Here is an 18,594-nt window from a genome sequence, read left to right as displayed (position 1 = left end):
AGTCTTGCAACACCAGGTTAAAGTCCAACAGGTTTGTTTCAAACACGAGCTTTCGGAGCGCAGCTCCTTCCACAGGTGAATGGCGAGGTTTAAGAGAGAGAGAGACCTGGGCCAAGCTTTGCAGAGTCTGCACCCTCCCTGGATTCCTTTCCCTTCAGTTGCTGCAAGTGACCAATTGAAGGTCCGAATGAGAAAAGCAATGGAAAGGGGGAGAAAAGAAAGTGTTTTACTCACAGATGTTGTAGACAGGAGGAGGTTTCAGTCGGTGTGAAGCTTAATCTTCACCCACAGATAGAGGCCCCAGCTCATTGTCCAGCTTCCGCTTTCAGACACTGGAGCCGCTCTGATTGGCTGGAGGAGCAGAGTCCTTCCGGGCTTCCTCGTTTCCCATTGGTCAATCTCCCCGCTGACAACCAATGAGGGGCGGGACCCCGCGTGGGGGGTGGGAAAGATATTTCCCTCCAGCCGCGCTGAGCTGATGTCCGATGGGAAAGGCTGGAAGACCCGGATGGTCAGTCATGGCCGCTTTGACCCGGGACCCGCCTCACCCCCGCACATGCGCACTCCTCGTACGACAATCAGCACATGCGCACTCCTTCAATTCAGAGCTTCTGGCCAATGGGAAGAGTTGGAGGACCGGAAGGACGTTGGTCCTCCAGCTAATCAGCTTTGTGTGAATGAAGCTTCACACAGACTGAAACCTCCTCCTGTCTACAACATCTGTGAGTAAAACTCCTTTCTCCCCCTTTCCATTTCTTTCTCATTCTCACCTTCAATTGGTGACTTAGAACATAGAACAGTACAGCACAGAACAGGCCCTTCGGCCCTCGATGTTGTGCCGAACAATGATCACCCTACTTTAAACCCACGTAACCCGTATACCCGTAACCCAACAATTCCCCCATTAACCTTACACTACGGGCAATTTAGCCTGGCCAATCCACCTAACCCGCACATCTTTGGACTGTGGGAGGAAACCGGAGCACCCAGAGGAAACCCACGCACACACAGGGAGGACGTGCAGACTCCACACAGACAGTGACCCAGCCGGGAATCGAACCTGGGACTTTCTCCCCGCGTCTGCGTGGGTTTCCTCCGGGTGCTCCGGTTTCCTCCCACAGTCCAAAGATGTGCAAGTTAGGTGGATTGGCCACGCTAAATTGCCCTTGGCGTCCAAAAAGGTTAGCAGGGATTATGGGGCTAGGGTGGAAGTGAAGGCTCAAGTGGGTCGCTGCAGACTCGATGGGCCAAATGGCCTCCTTCTGCACTGTATGTTCTATGGCTGACATTTAAGGGGACAGTAAATCAACATTGGATTGGATTTATTTTATTGTCACATGTACCAAGTTAGAGTGCAAAGTTCTGCGTACAGTGTAGACAGATCATTCCATACATGAAAGTGTAGTACTGCAGCAGAGAAGACATGTGAATAGCTTCAGACCTGCAAGGGAACATAAAAGAGAAAGGTTAGAGATAATAATCTTTATTGTCACAAGCAGGCTTACATTAACACTGCAATGAAGTTACAGTGAAAAGCCCCTAATCGCCACATTCCGGAGCCTGTTCGGGTCACAGAGGGAGAATTCAGAATGTCCAATTCACCTAACCTGCACGTCTTTCGGGACTTGTGGGAGGAAACCGGAGCACCCGGAGGAAACCCACGCAGACACACGGAGAACGTGCAGACTCCACACAGACAGTGACCCAAGCCGGGAATCAAACCCGGGACCCTGGAGTTGTGAAACAACAGTGCTACCCACTGTGCTGCCCACCATACTAGGAATAGTATTATTGTTAGAATTAACTTTTAAAAGGTTAGTAAGCTTATAAGAGATGTAGGAAGAGGAACTGTGTGAGAGAGCTTGTACAGAGTCGCCAGGCTCTGGCGCCATCTTGCTATGGAGAGAGATGTAATATCAGACAGATATTTCTTGTGTTGTTATATGGCACAGATTAGACATATTATTTGTGTTTCTGTAATAAAGTATGGTAATTATTATTTCTAGTTTTGGAATATAGTACTGTAGCTACGTTATATATTTCAAGACAAAGTCATTAAAGGTCAAAAAGAGTCTGTTGGGCAACTTGAGTTGATGCCAACTCCCTGTCGAGCTATTCTGTCAGTCTCAAATTGGTCCCATTCTGCACGTTTATTATTATTTCAACTCTTGTAATATTGTGCTGCAGCTACGTTATATATTTCCAGTCATTTCTTCCCTCAGAAGGTTGTTAGTCTCTGGATTGCTCTTCCACAGGGACCTGGGGGTCACTGAATATATTCACTGCTGAATTGGACAGATTTCTGATTGTCGAGGGTTATGGGGAACCGGCAGGAAAATGGAGAGAAAGCTGAGAGGAGGAGGGATTTCCTCACTCGAGGATGTGGTGAAGCATTGGAATTCTCTACCCCAGAGACCGCAGAGCCTCAGTATTTTCAAGACAGAGATTGGGAAGTTTCTAGATATTGAAGATATGGGGGATATGTGTGGGGAATTGGTGCTGAGGTAGATCGGCCAATGATCTCATTGAATGGTGGAGCAGGCTCGATGGGCTGAATGGCCAACTGCAGCTCCTGTTTGTTATGATCCCTGTATCCAGGGCAAGAAGCACTGAGCAGGGATCTGTAATCAGCCTGAATCAGCACCTACAGGAGAATTGGGGGGGGGGGGGGGGGGGGGGGGTGAATATTAGATACAGCAGAGTGAGAATGGAGGGAGAGTGTGTGGGATGGAGATTTACACCTTTTGGGGAATGAGAGAGGAAAGAATGTTCCTGAGAAACTACAATTGTCTGTTCTGAATTTCTATCCTGTACTGACAGTGATGTCTTTTCTAACTTGTTTCCACAGGATATTAGGAGAGGAGGAATTACAGACAGAAATCTCAAACATCACATCTCGATCTGACAGAGTCACTCGATTTCTTGGGACCTGAATATCATTGGCCATTAAATCTAGAAGGAGAAATGTTTGCCTGGTCTGTTGACTTCAAAACATTTAAACATCAGTGTGACTGGAAAAGCACCGAGACACACACACCCGAGTGAGAGTGTTCCACAGCACTGACTGTGGAAAGAGCTTTAACCAGTTACACAGCCTGAAAACACATCACACCATTCACAGTGGGGAGAGACCGTACATGTGTTCTGTGTGTGGCCGAGGCCTCAACTGATTGTCCGACCTGGAGAGACACGAGGACACCCAAAACATGGAGAAACCGTGGAAATGTGGAGATTGTGGGAAGGGATACAGAGTCCCATCTCGGCTGGAAGCTCATCGACGCTGTCACACTGGGGAGAGGCCATTCACCTGCTCTGTGTGTGCGAAGGGATTCACTCGGTTACAGCACCTGCAGAGACACCAGCGAGTTCACACTGGGGAGAGGCCATACACCTCTCAATGTGGGAAGGAATTCAGTGAGTTAGCCAGCCTGAAGAAACACCAGCGAGTTCACACTGGGGAGTGGCCGTTCACCTGCTCTCAGTGTGGGAAGGGATTCACTCAGTCAAGCAGCCTGCAGAGACACCAGCGAGTTCACACTGGGGAGAGGCCGTTCACCTGCTCTCAGTGTGAGATGGGATTCACTCAGTTATCCAGCCTACAGAGACACCAGCGCGTTCACACTGGGGAGAAGCCATTCACCTGCTCTCAGTGTGAGAAGGGATTCACTCAGTTGTTCAACCTGCAGAGACACCAACGATTTCACACTGGGGAGAGGCCATTCAGCTGCTCTCAGTGTGGGAAGGGATTCAGTGATCCATCTGCCCTGCGGACACACCAGCGCATTCACACTGGGGAGAAGCCGTTCACCTGCTCTCAGTGTGGGAAGGGATTCAGTGATCCATCTGCCCTGCGGACACACCGGCGCATTCACACTGGGGAGAGGCCGTTCACCTGCTCTGTGTGGGAAGGGATTCACTCAGTTATCCAACCTGCGGACACACCAGCAAGTTCACACCAGGGAGAGGCCATACACCTGCTCTGAGTAGATCAAGGGATTCAGTGACCCATCCCACCTGCAGAGACACTGACATGTTTTCACTGAGGAGAGGCCATTCATCTGCTCTCAATGTGGGAAGGAATTTTGTGATTCATTGCATTTGCTGATTCACCAACAAATTGACAAGTGATCACAGGAGTTGGATTCTGCCATTGTTTCTGCTCTCAATTACATCCAGGACTACATTCTGTTTATTCTGACAGGTGGTCAATGAGAATGGTTGATGGTTTCTTTCTGCTGGACTGGCCTGTCTCATGGAATTCCTACAGTGCAGAAGGAGCCCATTCAGCCCATCGAATCTGCACCAGCCCTCTCCCCATAACCCCAGCTAACCTTTTGGACACTAAGGAGCAATTGAGAATGGCCATCCACCTAACCTGCACATCTTTGGACTTTGGGAGGAAACCCACCGAGCCACGGGGAGAAAATGCAAACTCCCCACACACACACACACACTCACAGACCCTGAGGTCGGAATGGTACCAGTGTCCCTGACGCTGTGAGGCTGCAGTGCTAACCACGGTGCTGACCCCAGTACCATCTCACAACTTTGCCTCCAATGGGCTGGTGCACTTTGAGCCTTGTAATATATAAGTTTAAAGGAAGAAATGGGTTTGAAGTAAAATGGTTTCTTAAAATGGTTTATTAAAGTCACCCAGTTCAAACATGACGGTGAAAACTGCTGAATAGCATGGGAAGGATCAGATTAAATCAGGCCAGACAGAAGCAAGGACACATTTTGTTGGTATGAAAATCTGGGCAGTGTTCCTAGCCCAGTTTCCATGGCAACGGATAACGTTTGGTGAGAAAGCAATATTTCAGTCGCACCATATCAAAATTTGATGGAGAGACATTTCAAACTAATTGAATGAACTATAATTATTATGACCCAATCACAGCCAGAAAGGGGATAGAACATTAACAATGGCAATTACCTTAAAGCTAGGTGCCGGTTTTGAACCATTCATCCCGGGATCACCTTACTTCATTTCTGAAGTTATTCCTGCGTTCTGCTTTAAAAGTTGCCATCTTGTTTATTTCCAACTTCTCTGTGTCGTGTATTTTGATTTGAAGAAATGATCAAGAACTGTCATCTGTATTGAATTCAATTCAGTCATCTGTATGTGCTTGGATTAAACAAACTTTTTTTAAACTTTGCATTTGCAAGCAAACTGACCTGATCAGGAGACATTTGAAAACTGACTGAATGAGGCTACAATTTACTTCATGCACGTTTTATGTTCTGTCGAGTGATATATGAGTGCGGAGACACATAGATATATTAACCAAGTACAGATCTATCAGTTACCATTTCTGTTTGGAACTCCTCGAAATCATGCCACGTTGCCATGAAGATGGGCTATGGTGGTTACATGGTTCTTATGTTTAATTTATCTGGGTGTGAAAACTGTTGGGGGGGCAAGTTGTCTGTGGTAGATTGGGAAATTACAATAAAACATATGACGATAGACAGACAATCACAAGCATTTAAGGAATTATTCAATATTTACATCAAATATAGATTATTTTAAGGAATAGTAATCCAACAGGAAAAGTGATGAAACCCGTGGCTAACAAGAAAAGTTAAAGATTCCATTAGATCAATGGAGGGGACTCATAAAGTGGACCAAATAGTAGTAAGCCTGAGGATTGGGAACTTGTTTTAGAATTCAGCAAAGGAGGACCAAGAAACTGATAAACAGAAAATAGAATATGAGAGCAAACTGGGGAGAAACATAAAAACCAACTGGAAAAGCTCCTGTAGGAATGTGAAAAGGGAAAGATTAGCAAAGACCAATGTGGGTCCATTCCAGGCAGAGATAGGAGAGTTTATAATGGGGAATAAGGAAATGGCAGAGAAACAAAACAATGTGTGTCTGTCTTCACAGAGGAAGATACAGAAATTGTCCCAAAAATACGAGAGAACCAAGGGACCAGTGAGCACGAGGAACTGAAAGAAATTAGTTTGTGAAAACGTAGCACTGGAGAAATTAACGGGGGTGAAAGTTAATAAATCCCCAAAAGCTGCTGCTCTACATCCCAGAGTATTGAAAGAGGCGGCTGTAGAGATAGTGGATACATTGGTGATCATCTTTCAAAATCTGCACATTCTGGAATGGTTCCTGCAGATTGGAAGGTGGTAAATGTAACCCCATTATTTAAGGAGGGAGAGAGAAAATGGGGAACCACAGACCCATTAGCCTGACATCAGTAGGAGGGGAAATGCTACAATCTATTATAAAGGATGTGATAACATATGAATTAGGAGCAGGAGTAGGCCACTCGGCCCCTCAAGACTGCTCCACCATTCAGTAAGTTCCCGGCTGATCTGATTGTAACCTCAATTCCACACTCCCGCTGACCCACCCCTCCTCCCGGATAACCTTTCACCCCCTTGCTTGGCAAGAATCTATCCAGCTCTGCCTTCAAAATATTCAGACTCTGTTTCCACTGCCCTTTGAAGAAGAGAGTGCCAAAGACTCCCAACCCTCTGAGAGAAAAAAGTTCTCTGCCTTAAATGGGCAACTTATTACTTTTCAAGTGGTGCCAATTTCTTAATTCTCTCACATCCACCCTGTCGAGACCTCTCAGGATCTTGTACGATTCAATCAAGTCACCTAAACTCCATCGGACACAAGCCCAGCCTGTCCAATCATTCCTCATAAGACCAGCCTCCAATTCCAGGTATGAGTCCAGTAAACCTTCTCTGAACTGCTTCCAACACATTGACATCATTCCTTAAATGAGAGCAATACTGTACATAGTGCTCCAGATGTGGTCTCACCAATGTCCTGTATAACTGAAGCATAACCTCCCTACTTTTGTATTCAATTCCCCTCACAATAAACAATAACATTCTATTGGCTTTCCTAATTACTTGCTGTACCTGTATACTCACCTTTTGTGATTCATGCTCTTGGACACCCAGATCCCTCTGAATCTCAGAGCTCTGCAATCTCTCACCATTTAGATAATATCCTTTAAAAAAATTATTTCAGTCATTATACTCCATTTGGCAGATCTTTTCCCACTCACGTAACCGATCTATATCCCTTTGTAACCTCCTTTTGTCCTCTTCACAATTTACTTTCCTACCTAGGGGCAGCAGGGTAGCATGGTGGTTAGCATAAATGCTTCACAGCTCCAGGGTCCCAGGTTCGATTCCCGGCTGGGTCACTGTCTGTGTGGAGTCTGCACGTCCTCCCCCTGTGTGCGTGGGTTTCCTCCGGGTGCTCCGGTTTCCTCCCACAGTCCAAAGATGTGCGGGTTAGGTGGATTGGCCATGCTAAATTGCCCGTAGTGTCCTAATAAAAGTAAGGTTAAGGGGGGGGGGTTGTTGGGTTACGGGTATAGGGTGGATACGTGGGTTTGAGTAGGGTGATCATGGCTCGGCACAACATTGAGGGCCGAAGGGCCTGTTCTGTGCTGTACTGTTCTATGTTCTATCTTTGTACCATTGGAATATAGGAGCAGGAATTGGCCATTCAGCCCGTCGAGCCTGCTCCACCATTCAATACGATCATGGCTGATCATCCACTTCAATGCCTTTCCCCCACACTGTCCCCATACCCCTTTGTGTTATTGGTATTTAGAAATCTGTCAGTCACTGCTTTAAACACACTCAGTGACTGAGCTCCCACAGCCCTCTGGGGTAGAGAATTCCAAAGATTCACAACCCTCTGAGCAAAGAAATGTCTCCTCCGAGACCCGTCCTAAGTGGCTTCTCCCTTATTTTGAAATTGTGTCCCCTGGTTCCAGACTCTCCAACCCGGGGAAACATCTCACCTGCACCCACCCTGTCTATTCCTTTATGGATTTTTTAGGTTTCACTGAGGTCACCCCTCATTATTCGATAATCTAGAGAATACAGGCCCAGTTTCCCCAATCTCCCTTTATAGGACAGTCCTCCCATCCCTGGAACAAGTCTGGTGAACCTTCATTGCCCTCCCTCTGCGGCAATAATACCTTTCCCAAGGTAAGGGCAGTAAAACTGCACACAGTACTCCAGCTGTGGTCTAACCAATGTTCTATACTATTGAAGCAAGTCTTCACTACTCCTGTACTGAAATCCGCTTGTGATAAAGGCCAACATCCCATCAGCCTTCCTAATAACTTGCTGCACCTGCATGTTAGCCTTCAGTGACGTATTGATGAGGACACCCAGGTCCCTTTGTACATCTACACTTTCTAATCTCTGACCATTTCAGAAATATTCTGCTTATCTGTTCCTTCTGCCAAAATGATAATCTTACATTTTTCCACATTATATTCCATCTGCCATGTCCTTGCCCACTCACTACGTCTGTCCAAATTCTCCTGTAGCCGTTTTACATCTTCCTCACAACACACATTCCCACCGAGCTTTGTGTCATCCGCGAACTTGGAAATGTTACATTTGGCCCCACATCCAAATCATTGTATAAACTGTGAACAGCTGGGACCCAAGTACTGATCCTTGTGGTACCCACTAGTCCCAACCTGCCAAGGTGAGAATGACCCATTTATTCCTCCTCTCTGTTTTCTGCCTGTTAGCCAATCCTCAGTCCATGCCAGTATATTCCCTACTCTCCCATGTGTTTTCATTTTGCTGACTAACCTCCTGTGGGGTGTTTATCATAAACCTTCTGAAAATCCAAGTGTGCCGTATCCACGGACTCCCCTTTATCAATTCTGTTAATAACATCCTCAAAAACTTTAAAAGGTTCGTTAAGCATTATTTCCTATTCCTAAATCCTGGTTGGGAGGGGCTGGTTTAGCTCACTGGGCTAAATCACTGGCTTTTAAAGCAGGCCAGCAGCACGGTTCGATTCCTGTACCAGCCTCCCCGGACAGGCGCTGGAATGTGGCGACTAGGGGCTTTTCACAGTAACTTCATTGAAGCCTACTCATGACAATAAGCGATTTTCATTTCATTTTTCATCCATGTTGACTTATTATCCAGGTGTCCATTTATCACACCCTTTGTAATAGATTCTGGCATTTTCCCAATACTGATGTCAGGCTAACAGGTCTGTAGTTCACCATTTTCTCTCTCTCTCCCATCCTGAATAGTGGGGTGACATTTGCTACCTTCCAATCTTCCAGAATCTATAGAATTGTGGAAGACGATCAGCAATGCATCCACTATCTCTATAGCACCTCTTCCAACACTCTGGGATGTAAAATATCAGGTCCGGGAACTTATCAACCTTCAGCCCCATTAATTTCTCCAAAACAGCCTCTCATTCTCCCGAGTCCCTTGGGTCTCAAATTCTGGGAGATTTCTTGTATCTTCCTCAGTGAAGACCAACACAAAGTAATCATTTAGATTCTTTGCCATTTCTCTATTCCCATTACAATAAATTCTCCTGCCTCTAACTGAACCACGTTTGTCTTAGCCAAGTGTTTCCTTTTTACGTACCTATGGAAGCTTTTGCAGTCCATTTTTATGGATTTTGCTGGTTGACATATTCTATTCTCCCTTTGTTTACCAGTGTCTTGGTCCTCCTTTGCTGAATTCTAAAATCCTCTCAATCCTCAGGCTTACTACTATTTCTGGTAACTATATGGGCCTTTCCTTTCAATCTTATACAATCCTTAACTTCCTTTGTTAGGGTGCCGGGGGGGGGGGGGGGGGGTTATTAATATTATTATTATTATTGTTCTGTTGTTATACATTGTTCAAAAATCTCAATAAAAATTATTTAAAAAAAAAACTTCCTTTGTTAGGACTTCCGGTGGTGGCCATGGTGTGAATGGTCAAGACGGTTTTGTTGGCGCTTTTCCTCGATTAACGGGCAGATGTTTTAACGGAAAAAGGTGCAGGAGTGGTGGAGGAAGGCTATACTCCACCGGCGAATGGATTTGTGGATCTGGAAGAAAGCAGCTGCTGGGGCAAGAAACTTTTCCTGGGACACAGGGAAAGATGGCGGGGAGCAAGTGATCGGCCCGACCAGCCCAATGGTCAATGGAGCAGCAGGTGGACGTTCTGAATGAAAAGTTCAGCCAGCAGAGAAGGGAAGCTCTGGAGGACCTGGCAAAGACGGCAGACCCGCTGGAAGCGGGGATTGACCGGGTGGAGCCGAGGATGGAGACCCAATGTTGGGCGATCCAGGAGATGGTGGAGGAACTTGAGCAGCTTTCTTCGTTCACGGTTGAAATCGGGATGTTGAGGGATACCCAGAAGCGGCTCAAGGATAAAGTGGAGGATCTGGAGACCCGCTCCCAGAGACTGAATTTGAGGATTGTGGAGTTGCCAGAGGGCACCAAGGGAGCAGGCGGTGGCTCTTATGGAGCCAAAATGCTGGAGAAGCTGCTGGGGGAGGGGGTCTTCAATTGGCCCCTGGAGATGGATCGGGCGCTGATGAGGAAGCCGCAGGCGAATGAGTCGCCGAGGGCGATGGTGGTGAGGTTATACCGATTCCTGGATAAGGAATGGACCTTGAGGTAGACAAGGAGATGTACCTGGGAGGGTAAGGAGCTCCGGGTACACCAGGACCTGGGTGAGGAACTGGCCAAGAGGAGAGCGGGTTTAACCGAGTTAAGTCTGCCCTCTATAAGGAGGGAAATGATTTTTTTTTTAATTTAAAAAAAAAATTTAGATTACCCAATTATTTTTTCCAATTAAGGGGCAATTTAGCATGGCCAATCCACCGACTCTGCACATTTTTGGGTTGCGGGGGCGAAACCCACGCAGACACGGGGAGAATGTGCAAACTCCACACGGACAGTGACCCAGAGCCGGGATCGAACCTGGGACCTCAGCGCCGTGAGGCGGTTGTGCTAACCACTAGGCCACCGTGCTGCCCAAGGGGAATGATGTTTGAGATGTTGTACCCGGCCCGTCTCTGGGTGACCCACAATGGTCGCGGGTATTAATTTGGATCACCGGAGGAGGCGATGGAGTTTGTGAGAGACAATGGACTGGAAAGGAGAAAGAGGACATTGAACTGTGGAGGAGGGGTTTGGGGAGGTCGGTTCTCTCTGCCCCCCCCCCCCCCCCCCCCTTGCTGAGGTGTTTGGGGTTTTCTTTTTGTTTACTGTTATTGTTCTTACTTTCCTGTTTCTCTGTGGCAGAGGGGAGTCGGAGGAGAACCTTTTTTTAAACTCGGGGATATCTGATGAGAGTGTGAAGGGGAGGCGGGGGGGGGGGGGGGGGGGGGGGGCGGAAGGGAATCTGCGGGGGGTTGGATGTTAGGCACCATGGGCGGGGGCTGCCAGGCTAGTTGGGCGAGCGCAGTGGAGGGTGAGCAGCTGATTGGTGTGTTATTGGGGGCTGGGATTGTTGTTTTGTTTGGGGGGGGGCTGCTGACAGGTGGGGCTGGAGGGTTGCGTGACGTGGCTGGGGGCTGGCCCAAGATAGTTGATCGGTGGGGGTTGTCCCCCGACCAGGCTGATCACATGGAATGTGAGAGGGCTGAACGGCCGGTTAAGAGATCCCGTGTGTTCGCACATTTGAGGTACTTGTTGTTAAGTGTGAAGGGGGGGAGAGGCGGAGGGGAATCTGCAGGTATGTAGGCAATGTGAATGTGTCATTCTTGCAGGAAATACACCTCAAGATTGAGATCAAACCAGGCCAAGGAAAGGGTAGGTAGGTCAGGTCTTCCACTCAGGATTCGATATGAAGACATGGTGGGTGGGGGGGTGGAGGGGGGGGGGGGGGGGGGGGGGTGCCGGTCCTAGTAAATAAGGAGGTAGCGTTTGAGCTGGGGAACATAGTAGCAGACTCAGGGAGAAGGTTCGTAATGGTGAGTGGGAAATTGGAGGGGATGCCGATGGTTCTGGTGAATGTTTATGCCCCAAATTAGGACAACGGTGAATTCATGAGGTGGGTGCTGGGGAAGATCCCGGTCCTGGACTCGCACCAGCTGATAATGGGGATTTTTTGAGCCGAAATTGGATCGATCGAGTCTGCTGTCGGGGAGGGTATTGGCGGTGGTGAAGGAATTGTAAGGGTTTATGGAGCGTATGGAGGTTTGGAAAGTCGAGGGCAAAGGAATTTTCGTTCTCCCATGTTCAAGGGGTGTAATCCCGGATCGACTTTGTTGGCGGGGGTGGTCGGTTCAGAGTATTCGGCGATTGTGGTGGACTTGCAGGTGGATCGGGGTGAGGGGTTGGTGGGCAGTGCCCCCAGTGGAGGTTAGATGTGGAATTATTAGCAGATGAGGAGATTTGTGAGTGGGTGAGGGCCACTATTCATTCACAGTGAAATGGACTGAAGACCGGGTCCCAAACACACACAGCTACTGGAGACACAGCAGGAGATGAAATGGTTAATGTGGCCAGGGGATTGAGACACCATTGTGACATCATCAAGACACTGACACACACTCCAGAGAGAAACTGACTTTAAAACAATCCGGATAGAATTAAACACACTGGACATGGGCAAAGTGGGAGTGAAATTAAAGCGATAATGGGACAAGGAAGGGCTTGGGAGAAATAATACTGAGTAAGAACTGTCCACAAGTTGATGGGGGTGAAGAGAGAGTTGGAGCACCTTTTACATCCATGCTTGATCTGTTGAGATTATCTCTCATTCTTCTCAGCTGCAATGGACACAGGCCCAACCTGTCAAACCTTCCTTCAGGGGGTAACCCCCTCATTCTAGAATCCAGGAAATTAACCTCCTTTGAACTGCTTACAATGCAATTATCTAATTTCTGAAATAAGGAGACTCAAATTGTACACGGACAGTGGTTAGCACTGTTGATTCACAGCTCCAGGGTCCCAGGTTCGGTTCCCGGCTTGGGTCACTGTCTATGCAGAGTCTGCATGTTCTCCCTGTATCTGCGTGGGTTTCCTCCGGGTGCTCCGGTTTCCTCCCACAAGTCCCGAAAGACATGCTTGTTAGGTGAATTGGACATTCTGAATTTTCCCTCTTGTGAACCTGAACAGGTACCGGAGTGTGGCGACTAGGGGATTTTCACAGTAACTTCATTGCAGTGTTGATGTAAGCCTACTTGTGACACTAATAAATATTATAATGTTTATAATTAGAATGATTATATGGTCTCACCAAGGCCCTGTACAACTGCAACAAAACATCCTGACTTTTATATTCCAGTCCCTTTACAATATTCCTTTTGCCTTCCTAATCACTTGCTGTACCGGCTGTAAGGGCCCTTCGTTTTCATTCCCTTATTTCCCCTTTCTTTTATTTTTGCTATTTCATTTTTGGTCCATGGATGATTAATGGACATGTCACTTTAATGCAAGCAGCCTGTATCTTTAATTCAAGCAGAAGAATCCAGGCGTCTGTGCTGGTTTGAACTGGAGCTGCAGATCTTTAGGCACCAGTTTGAGAATTGGGGTTGGGATTCAGTTTGATTGATTGGCTAGTGGCCAGTGAATTGGCCCAAAAGGCTGTGCTCCTCGGTAACCGGCGGTGATTGGATCCTGTCCCACTGGGATATTTTTCAGAGTCCCAAGCTTTCAGTTTGATTCTAGCAGCACAAGAGGCAGAACTGACTAACTCTGTCTCCAGAAGGCAGCTGTGAGTGATATCTCTCTTCCCAGATAGCCTGTGGGTGCTGTATTCCGGAAACCATGGAGACCCCAATACAAACCACAAACTGAAAGAAAAGTTTGAGCAGAGGTGAGGTGCCTCTGCAGAAAAGTGTGAGTACTGCATTTCTAAACTACAGAGAACCTGAACAAATTAATCTACAGATAAGATCACTACAGGCTGTAAACGAAAGACTTTAATCTGCAAGCTTGCTGTGAAGAAAAGTGTGCTAAAAACCATCATCTGAAAAAAATAATTTCTTTCACTTACGATTTTATCCCTTTCCAGCCCTCTGTGTTTGTCTGTCTATGTGTGTATAGAGGCTGGGGCAGGTTAAAGTGGGAATTAGTAATTGGCTTCTAGTTAACCAGATGTATTTGCTGCATATTTCATTATTGCTCTTGTTAAAAATAAACAGTAATCGTGCTTACATTTGCAACCCTGGTGACTGATTATTGGGCAGTCAAGTGCTGAAGACAAAGAGCGCAGGATTCTCCGTTTCTGAGACTAAGCGTTGACACCAGCGTTCTGGACTTTCACGATAGAAAAACTGGTGCTGAACCTGGGTCGATTCAGCAACAGTGGAAGGGCTAGCACTGGCGCCACGTGGAACACAATCGATTCCAATGAGAAACGGAGTGGGATTCGTCGGGTCCGTGATTGGCAATGGTGTTCTGTGCCTGTCCACCCCCCCCCCCCCCCCCCCCAGCCAGCGGCACAAATGTCAGCAAACTATGGCGATGTTGGACACTCTCCGTACCCCCTCTCTCCATCAGCAGCCACCACTCCAGTTTCACTGTTTGTAAAAACACGAGTGAACCGGGCCGTCGGGCACTCGGCCCATCGGAGGGAGGACATCACGGAGGCCCCGGAGAATAGCGGGTCGGGCCCGCTAACGACATGCAAATGGTGTTTATTATACATGTGTTCCAGACTGCATTGACACCACTGTTGAGGTGACGGAGAATTGCGATTTGGCGTTGAATCAGCGCCCAGCGCTATTTTAGAGTCTGAACCTATTCTCCACTCAATCGCATTTCACGATTTCGGCATCAGCCAACGGAGAATCCCGCCCAGGATATTATTATAAGAATTATTTGTTAATTCACATGTGTTGACTCTGGAGCATTTGAGCTGGAATTGACGGCACACTAGCCCAGGGTGTCACAACACAACAAACTTAACTTATTGTGATTCCTGTACCAGGACACCCAGATCCTCCTGTACCAGGACACCCAGATCCCTCTGTACCTCAGTAATCTCTCTCCACTTAAATAATATTTTATTTAATCCTTCCTGCTAAAGTGGACAAGTTCACATTTTCCCAAGTTATGATCCCATCTGTCAATTTGTTCCCACTCACTTCACCTTTGCATTCTCAAGTCCACTTCACAAATTACTTTCCTACCTGTCTTTGTGTCATCAGCAAATTTAGCCGCCATACATTCAATCCCATCATCCAACTCATTAATATAGATTGTAAATAGTTGAGGGCCCAGCACTGATCTTTGTGACATTCCACTTGTCACATCTTACCAATCCAGAAATGACCCATTTATACCCCTTCTCTGCTTCCTGTGAGCTAAACAATCCTCTATCCCTGCTGATATGTTGTCCTCTACACCATGAGCTCTAATTATGTAAAAAAACTTTGATGTGGTACCTTGGGAAATACCTAATGAAATTTGATATGAACCACATCTACAGGTTCCCCTTTATTGACATCCCATGTTACTTCCTCAAAGAACGTTGATAAAGTACTCAATCACAATTGACAGTAGGCAGCACGGTGGCGCAGTAGTTACCTCTGCTGCCTCCTGCGCTGGGGATCCAGGATCAGGCCCGGCCCCGGGTCACTGTCCGTGTGGAGTTTGCACATTCTCCCCGTGTCTGTGTGGGTCTCACCCCTACAACCCAAAAGGTGTGCAGGTGAGGTGGATTGGCCACGCTAAATTGCCCCTTAATTGGAAAATAAAAATTGGGTGCTCTAAATTTATTTTTTTTAAAACAATTTACTTCCTGAACCCCATTTTCAAACATTGTGGGCGCGATTCTCCGCAAATGCAAAGTATCATAAAGGCTGCCGTGGGAGAGGCCGTGACCCACGGCAGCCTTCACGGCCACTTCCGGGGCCGATTCTCTCCCCCCCCCCCGGGCGGGGCTAGGAGCGCGGCCCCGTGCGTCACGGCGGCGCGGCCTTGACGACGGTTGTCATGGCCGCACGTCAAGCGTGACGGCGGCTGACACGGCCGATGACGTCAGCCGTGCATGCGCAGGTTGGACAACGCCAACACATGCATGCGCAGTTGGCGTCTTTCTCCTCAGCCGCCTGGCAAGACGTGGCGGCTTGATCTTGCCGGGCGGCGGCGGGGAAAGAGTGCGTCTGTTCTGGACGCTGGCCCGACGATTGGTGGGCACCGATCGCGGGCCTGTTCCCTCCTGAGCACAGTCGTGGTGCTCCCGTCCAAATCGGGCCTCTAGATGCCCCAAACGGGCATCTGGCGGCCGTTTCACGATGGCAGCGAGCAGGTGTGTTTGCTGCCGTGTTGAAACGGGCGTGAAGGCCCGGCCGCATGGCCCGCCGGCCTCGGAGAATCGCCGCTCGCCATTTTTTACGGCGTGGCGTGGTTCGGGCGTGGGGGGGGGGGGGGGGGGGGGGGGGGCGGGGGGAGAATAGCGGGAGGGCGTGAAAAATGTCCGGAGGCCCTCCCTCTATTCTCCCACCTGGCGTGGGGGGCGGAGAATCGTGCCCTGTGTGTCCAAAGAAAAATCAAACCTACTGGTTCCTTTGCCAATTACCTCAGGGGGACTCACTTCCTGTCAAAGAGCCTGTCAACCCCTCACACCCACTTTCCCTCAAGTACATCAAACCAATCATGAAAAATCCAGCAAAATCAAATATTTTTACTGTTAATTGTATATTAATGAAACAACATGGTTAAGAAAAACGAACAGAAAATTACTTGAGGATAAATAGCAAGCAGAGTAAAAAGATGTTCACAATGTTCGGTACCCAAACGGTTTCTCTTCAGTTTCTCTGTTACCTTTTCCTTCAATACCTGAGGTTGAAAGAAAAGGCCCATCAAGTCACCAGAAATAGTTGCAAATCTGAGGATTGGGAGGATTTTGAAATACGGCAAAGGAGAATAGAATATGAATGTAAACTAGCAAAATCCATAAAAATGGACTGTAAAAGCTTCTATAGGTGCGTAAAAAGGAAATGTTTGGCTAAGACAGGGTCAGTTACAGGGAGAGACAGGAGAATTTATAATGCAGAATAGAGAAATGGCAGGCAATCTAAATGATCACTTTGTGTCTGTCTTCACTGAAGAAGATACAGAAAATCTCCCTGTGGGACAATCTAGAAACAGGAGGTCACTGTTTAAAAATAAGCAGTTGTCCATTTGAAAAGGGGATGTGGAGATATCTAAAAAGGGCAGCACGGTAGCATTGTGGATAGCACAATTGCTTCACAGCTCCAGGGTCGATTCCCGGCTTGGGTCACTGTCTGTGCGGAGTCTGCACTTCCTCCCCGTATGTGCGTGGGTTTCCTCCGGGTGCTCCGGTTTCCTCCCACAGTCCAAAGATGTGCAGGTTAGGTGGATTGGCCATGATAAATTGCCCTTAGTGTCCAAAATTGCCCTTAGTGTTGGGTGGGGTTACTGGGTTATGGGGATAGGGTGGAGGTGTTGACCTTGGGTAGGGTGCTCTTTCCAAGAGTCGGTGCAGACTCGATGGGCCGAGTGACCTCCTTCTGCACTGTAAATTCTAATTAGAGATCCAAGGGACTCGGGAGAATGAGGAACTGATGGAAATTAGTATCAGTAAGAGAGGCTGTATTGGAGAAATTAATAGGGCCTGATATTCCACATCCAAGGGCTGGTTTAGCTCACTCAGCTAAATCACTGGCTTTTAAAGCAGGCCAGCAGCACGGTTCGATTCCCGTACCAGCCTCCCCGGACAGGCGCCGGAATGTGGCGACTAGGGGCTTTTCACAGTAACTTCATTGAAGCCTACTCGTGACAATAAGCGATTTTCATTTTCAAGAGTGCTGGAAGAGGTTGCTATAGAGATAGTGGATGCATTGGTGATCATCTTCCACAATTCTATAGATTCTGGAATGGTTCCTGCAGATTGAAGGCAGCAAATGTCACCCCACTGTTCAGGGAGGGAGAGAGAAAACGGTGAATTACAGACCTGTTAGCCTGACATCAGTGTTGGGAAAATACCAGAATCTATTATAAAGGATGTGATAAATGGACACCTGCAAAAGAATTAACATGGATTTAGGAACAGGAAATCATGTTTGACAAACCTTTTGGAGTTTTGAGGATGTTATTAACAGAATTGATAAAGGGGAGTCCGTGGATACGGCACACTTGGATTTTCAGAAGGTTTATGATAAACACCCCACAGGAGGTTAGTCAGTAAAATGAAAACACATGGGAGAGGAGGTAATATACTGGCATGGACTGAGGATTGGCTAACAGGCAGAAAACAGAGAGGAGGAATAAATGGGTCAGTCTCACCTTGGCAGGTTGGGACTAGTGGGTCCCACAAGGATCAGTACTTGGGTCCCAGCTGTTCACAGTTTATACAATGATTTGGATGTGGGGACCAAATGTAACATTTCCAAGTTCGCAGATGATACAAAGCTAGGGTATGTGTGTTGTGAGGAAGATGTAAAACGGCTACAGGAGGATTTGGACAGACTCAGTGAGTGGGCAAGGACATGGCAGATGGAATATAATGTGGAAAAATGTAAGATTATCACTTTGGTAGGAGGAACAGATGAGCAGAGTATTTCTGAAATGGTCAGAGATTAGAAAGTGTAGATGTACAAAGGGACCTGGGTGTCCTCATCAATAAGTCACTGAAGGCTAACATACAGGTGGAGCAAGTTATTAGGAAGGCTGATGGGATGTTAGCCTTTATCACAAGAGGATTTCAGTACAGGAGTAGTGAAGACTTGCTTCAATAGCATAGAACCTTGGTTAGACCACAGCTGGAGTACTGGGTGCAGTTTTACTCCCCATACCTTAGGAAAGGTATTATTGCCACAGAGGGAGGGCAATGAAGGTTCACCAGACTTGTTCCGGGGATGGCAGG

The 18,594-nt window shown here is 47.5% G+C and overlaps 1 protein-coding gene across 2 annotated transcripts in view; it reads right to left on the bottom strand.

The window, feature by feature from the left end:
• Positions 1-1,311: 1,311 nt before the first annotated feature.
• The window catches only part of LOC119951259 (oocyte zinc finger protein XlCOF6-like), a 72,066-nt gene continuing 54,783 nt past the window's right edge, over positions 1,312-18,594 (bottom strand). Inside the window, exons 1-2 of one of the 2 annotated variants that reach the window (XR_005457551.1) lie at positions 4,934-5,474; positions 1,312-1,441 (exon numbers count right to left, since the gene is read on the bottom strand). Coding sequence is in view for 1 of the 2 variants with exons in the window: in XM_038774318.1 (XP_038630246.1) it covers positions 1,348-1,441 (94 nt within the window). In the remaining variant the exon portion in view is untranslated. Of the gene's footprint in view, positions 1,442-4,933; positions 5,475-18,594 lie in introns of those variants that run through there. The other variant, XM_038774318.1, reaches the window with a different exon arrangement.

The sequence above is a fragment of the Scyliorhinus canicula genome, chromosome 17 (assembly GCF_902713615.1).
Source record: "Scyliorhinus canicula chromosome 17, sScyCan1.1, whole genome shotgun sequence".
Classification (NCBI taxonomy): Eukaryota; Metazoa; Chordata; class Chondrichthyes; order Carcharhiniformes; family Scyliorhinidae; genus Scyliorhinus; species Scyliorhinus canicula.
Note: the sequence above shows the minus strand (reverse complement) of the source record. Positions and strands in the feature narration are given on the sequence as shown.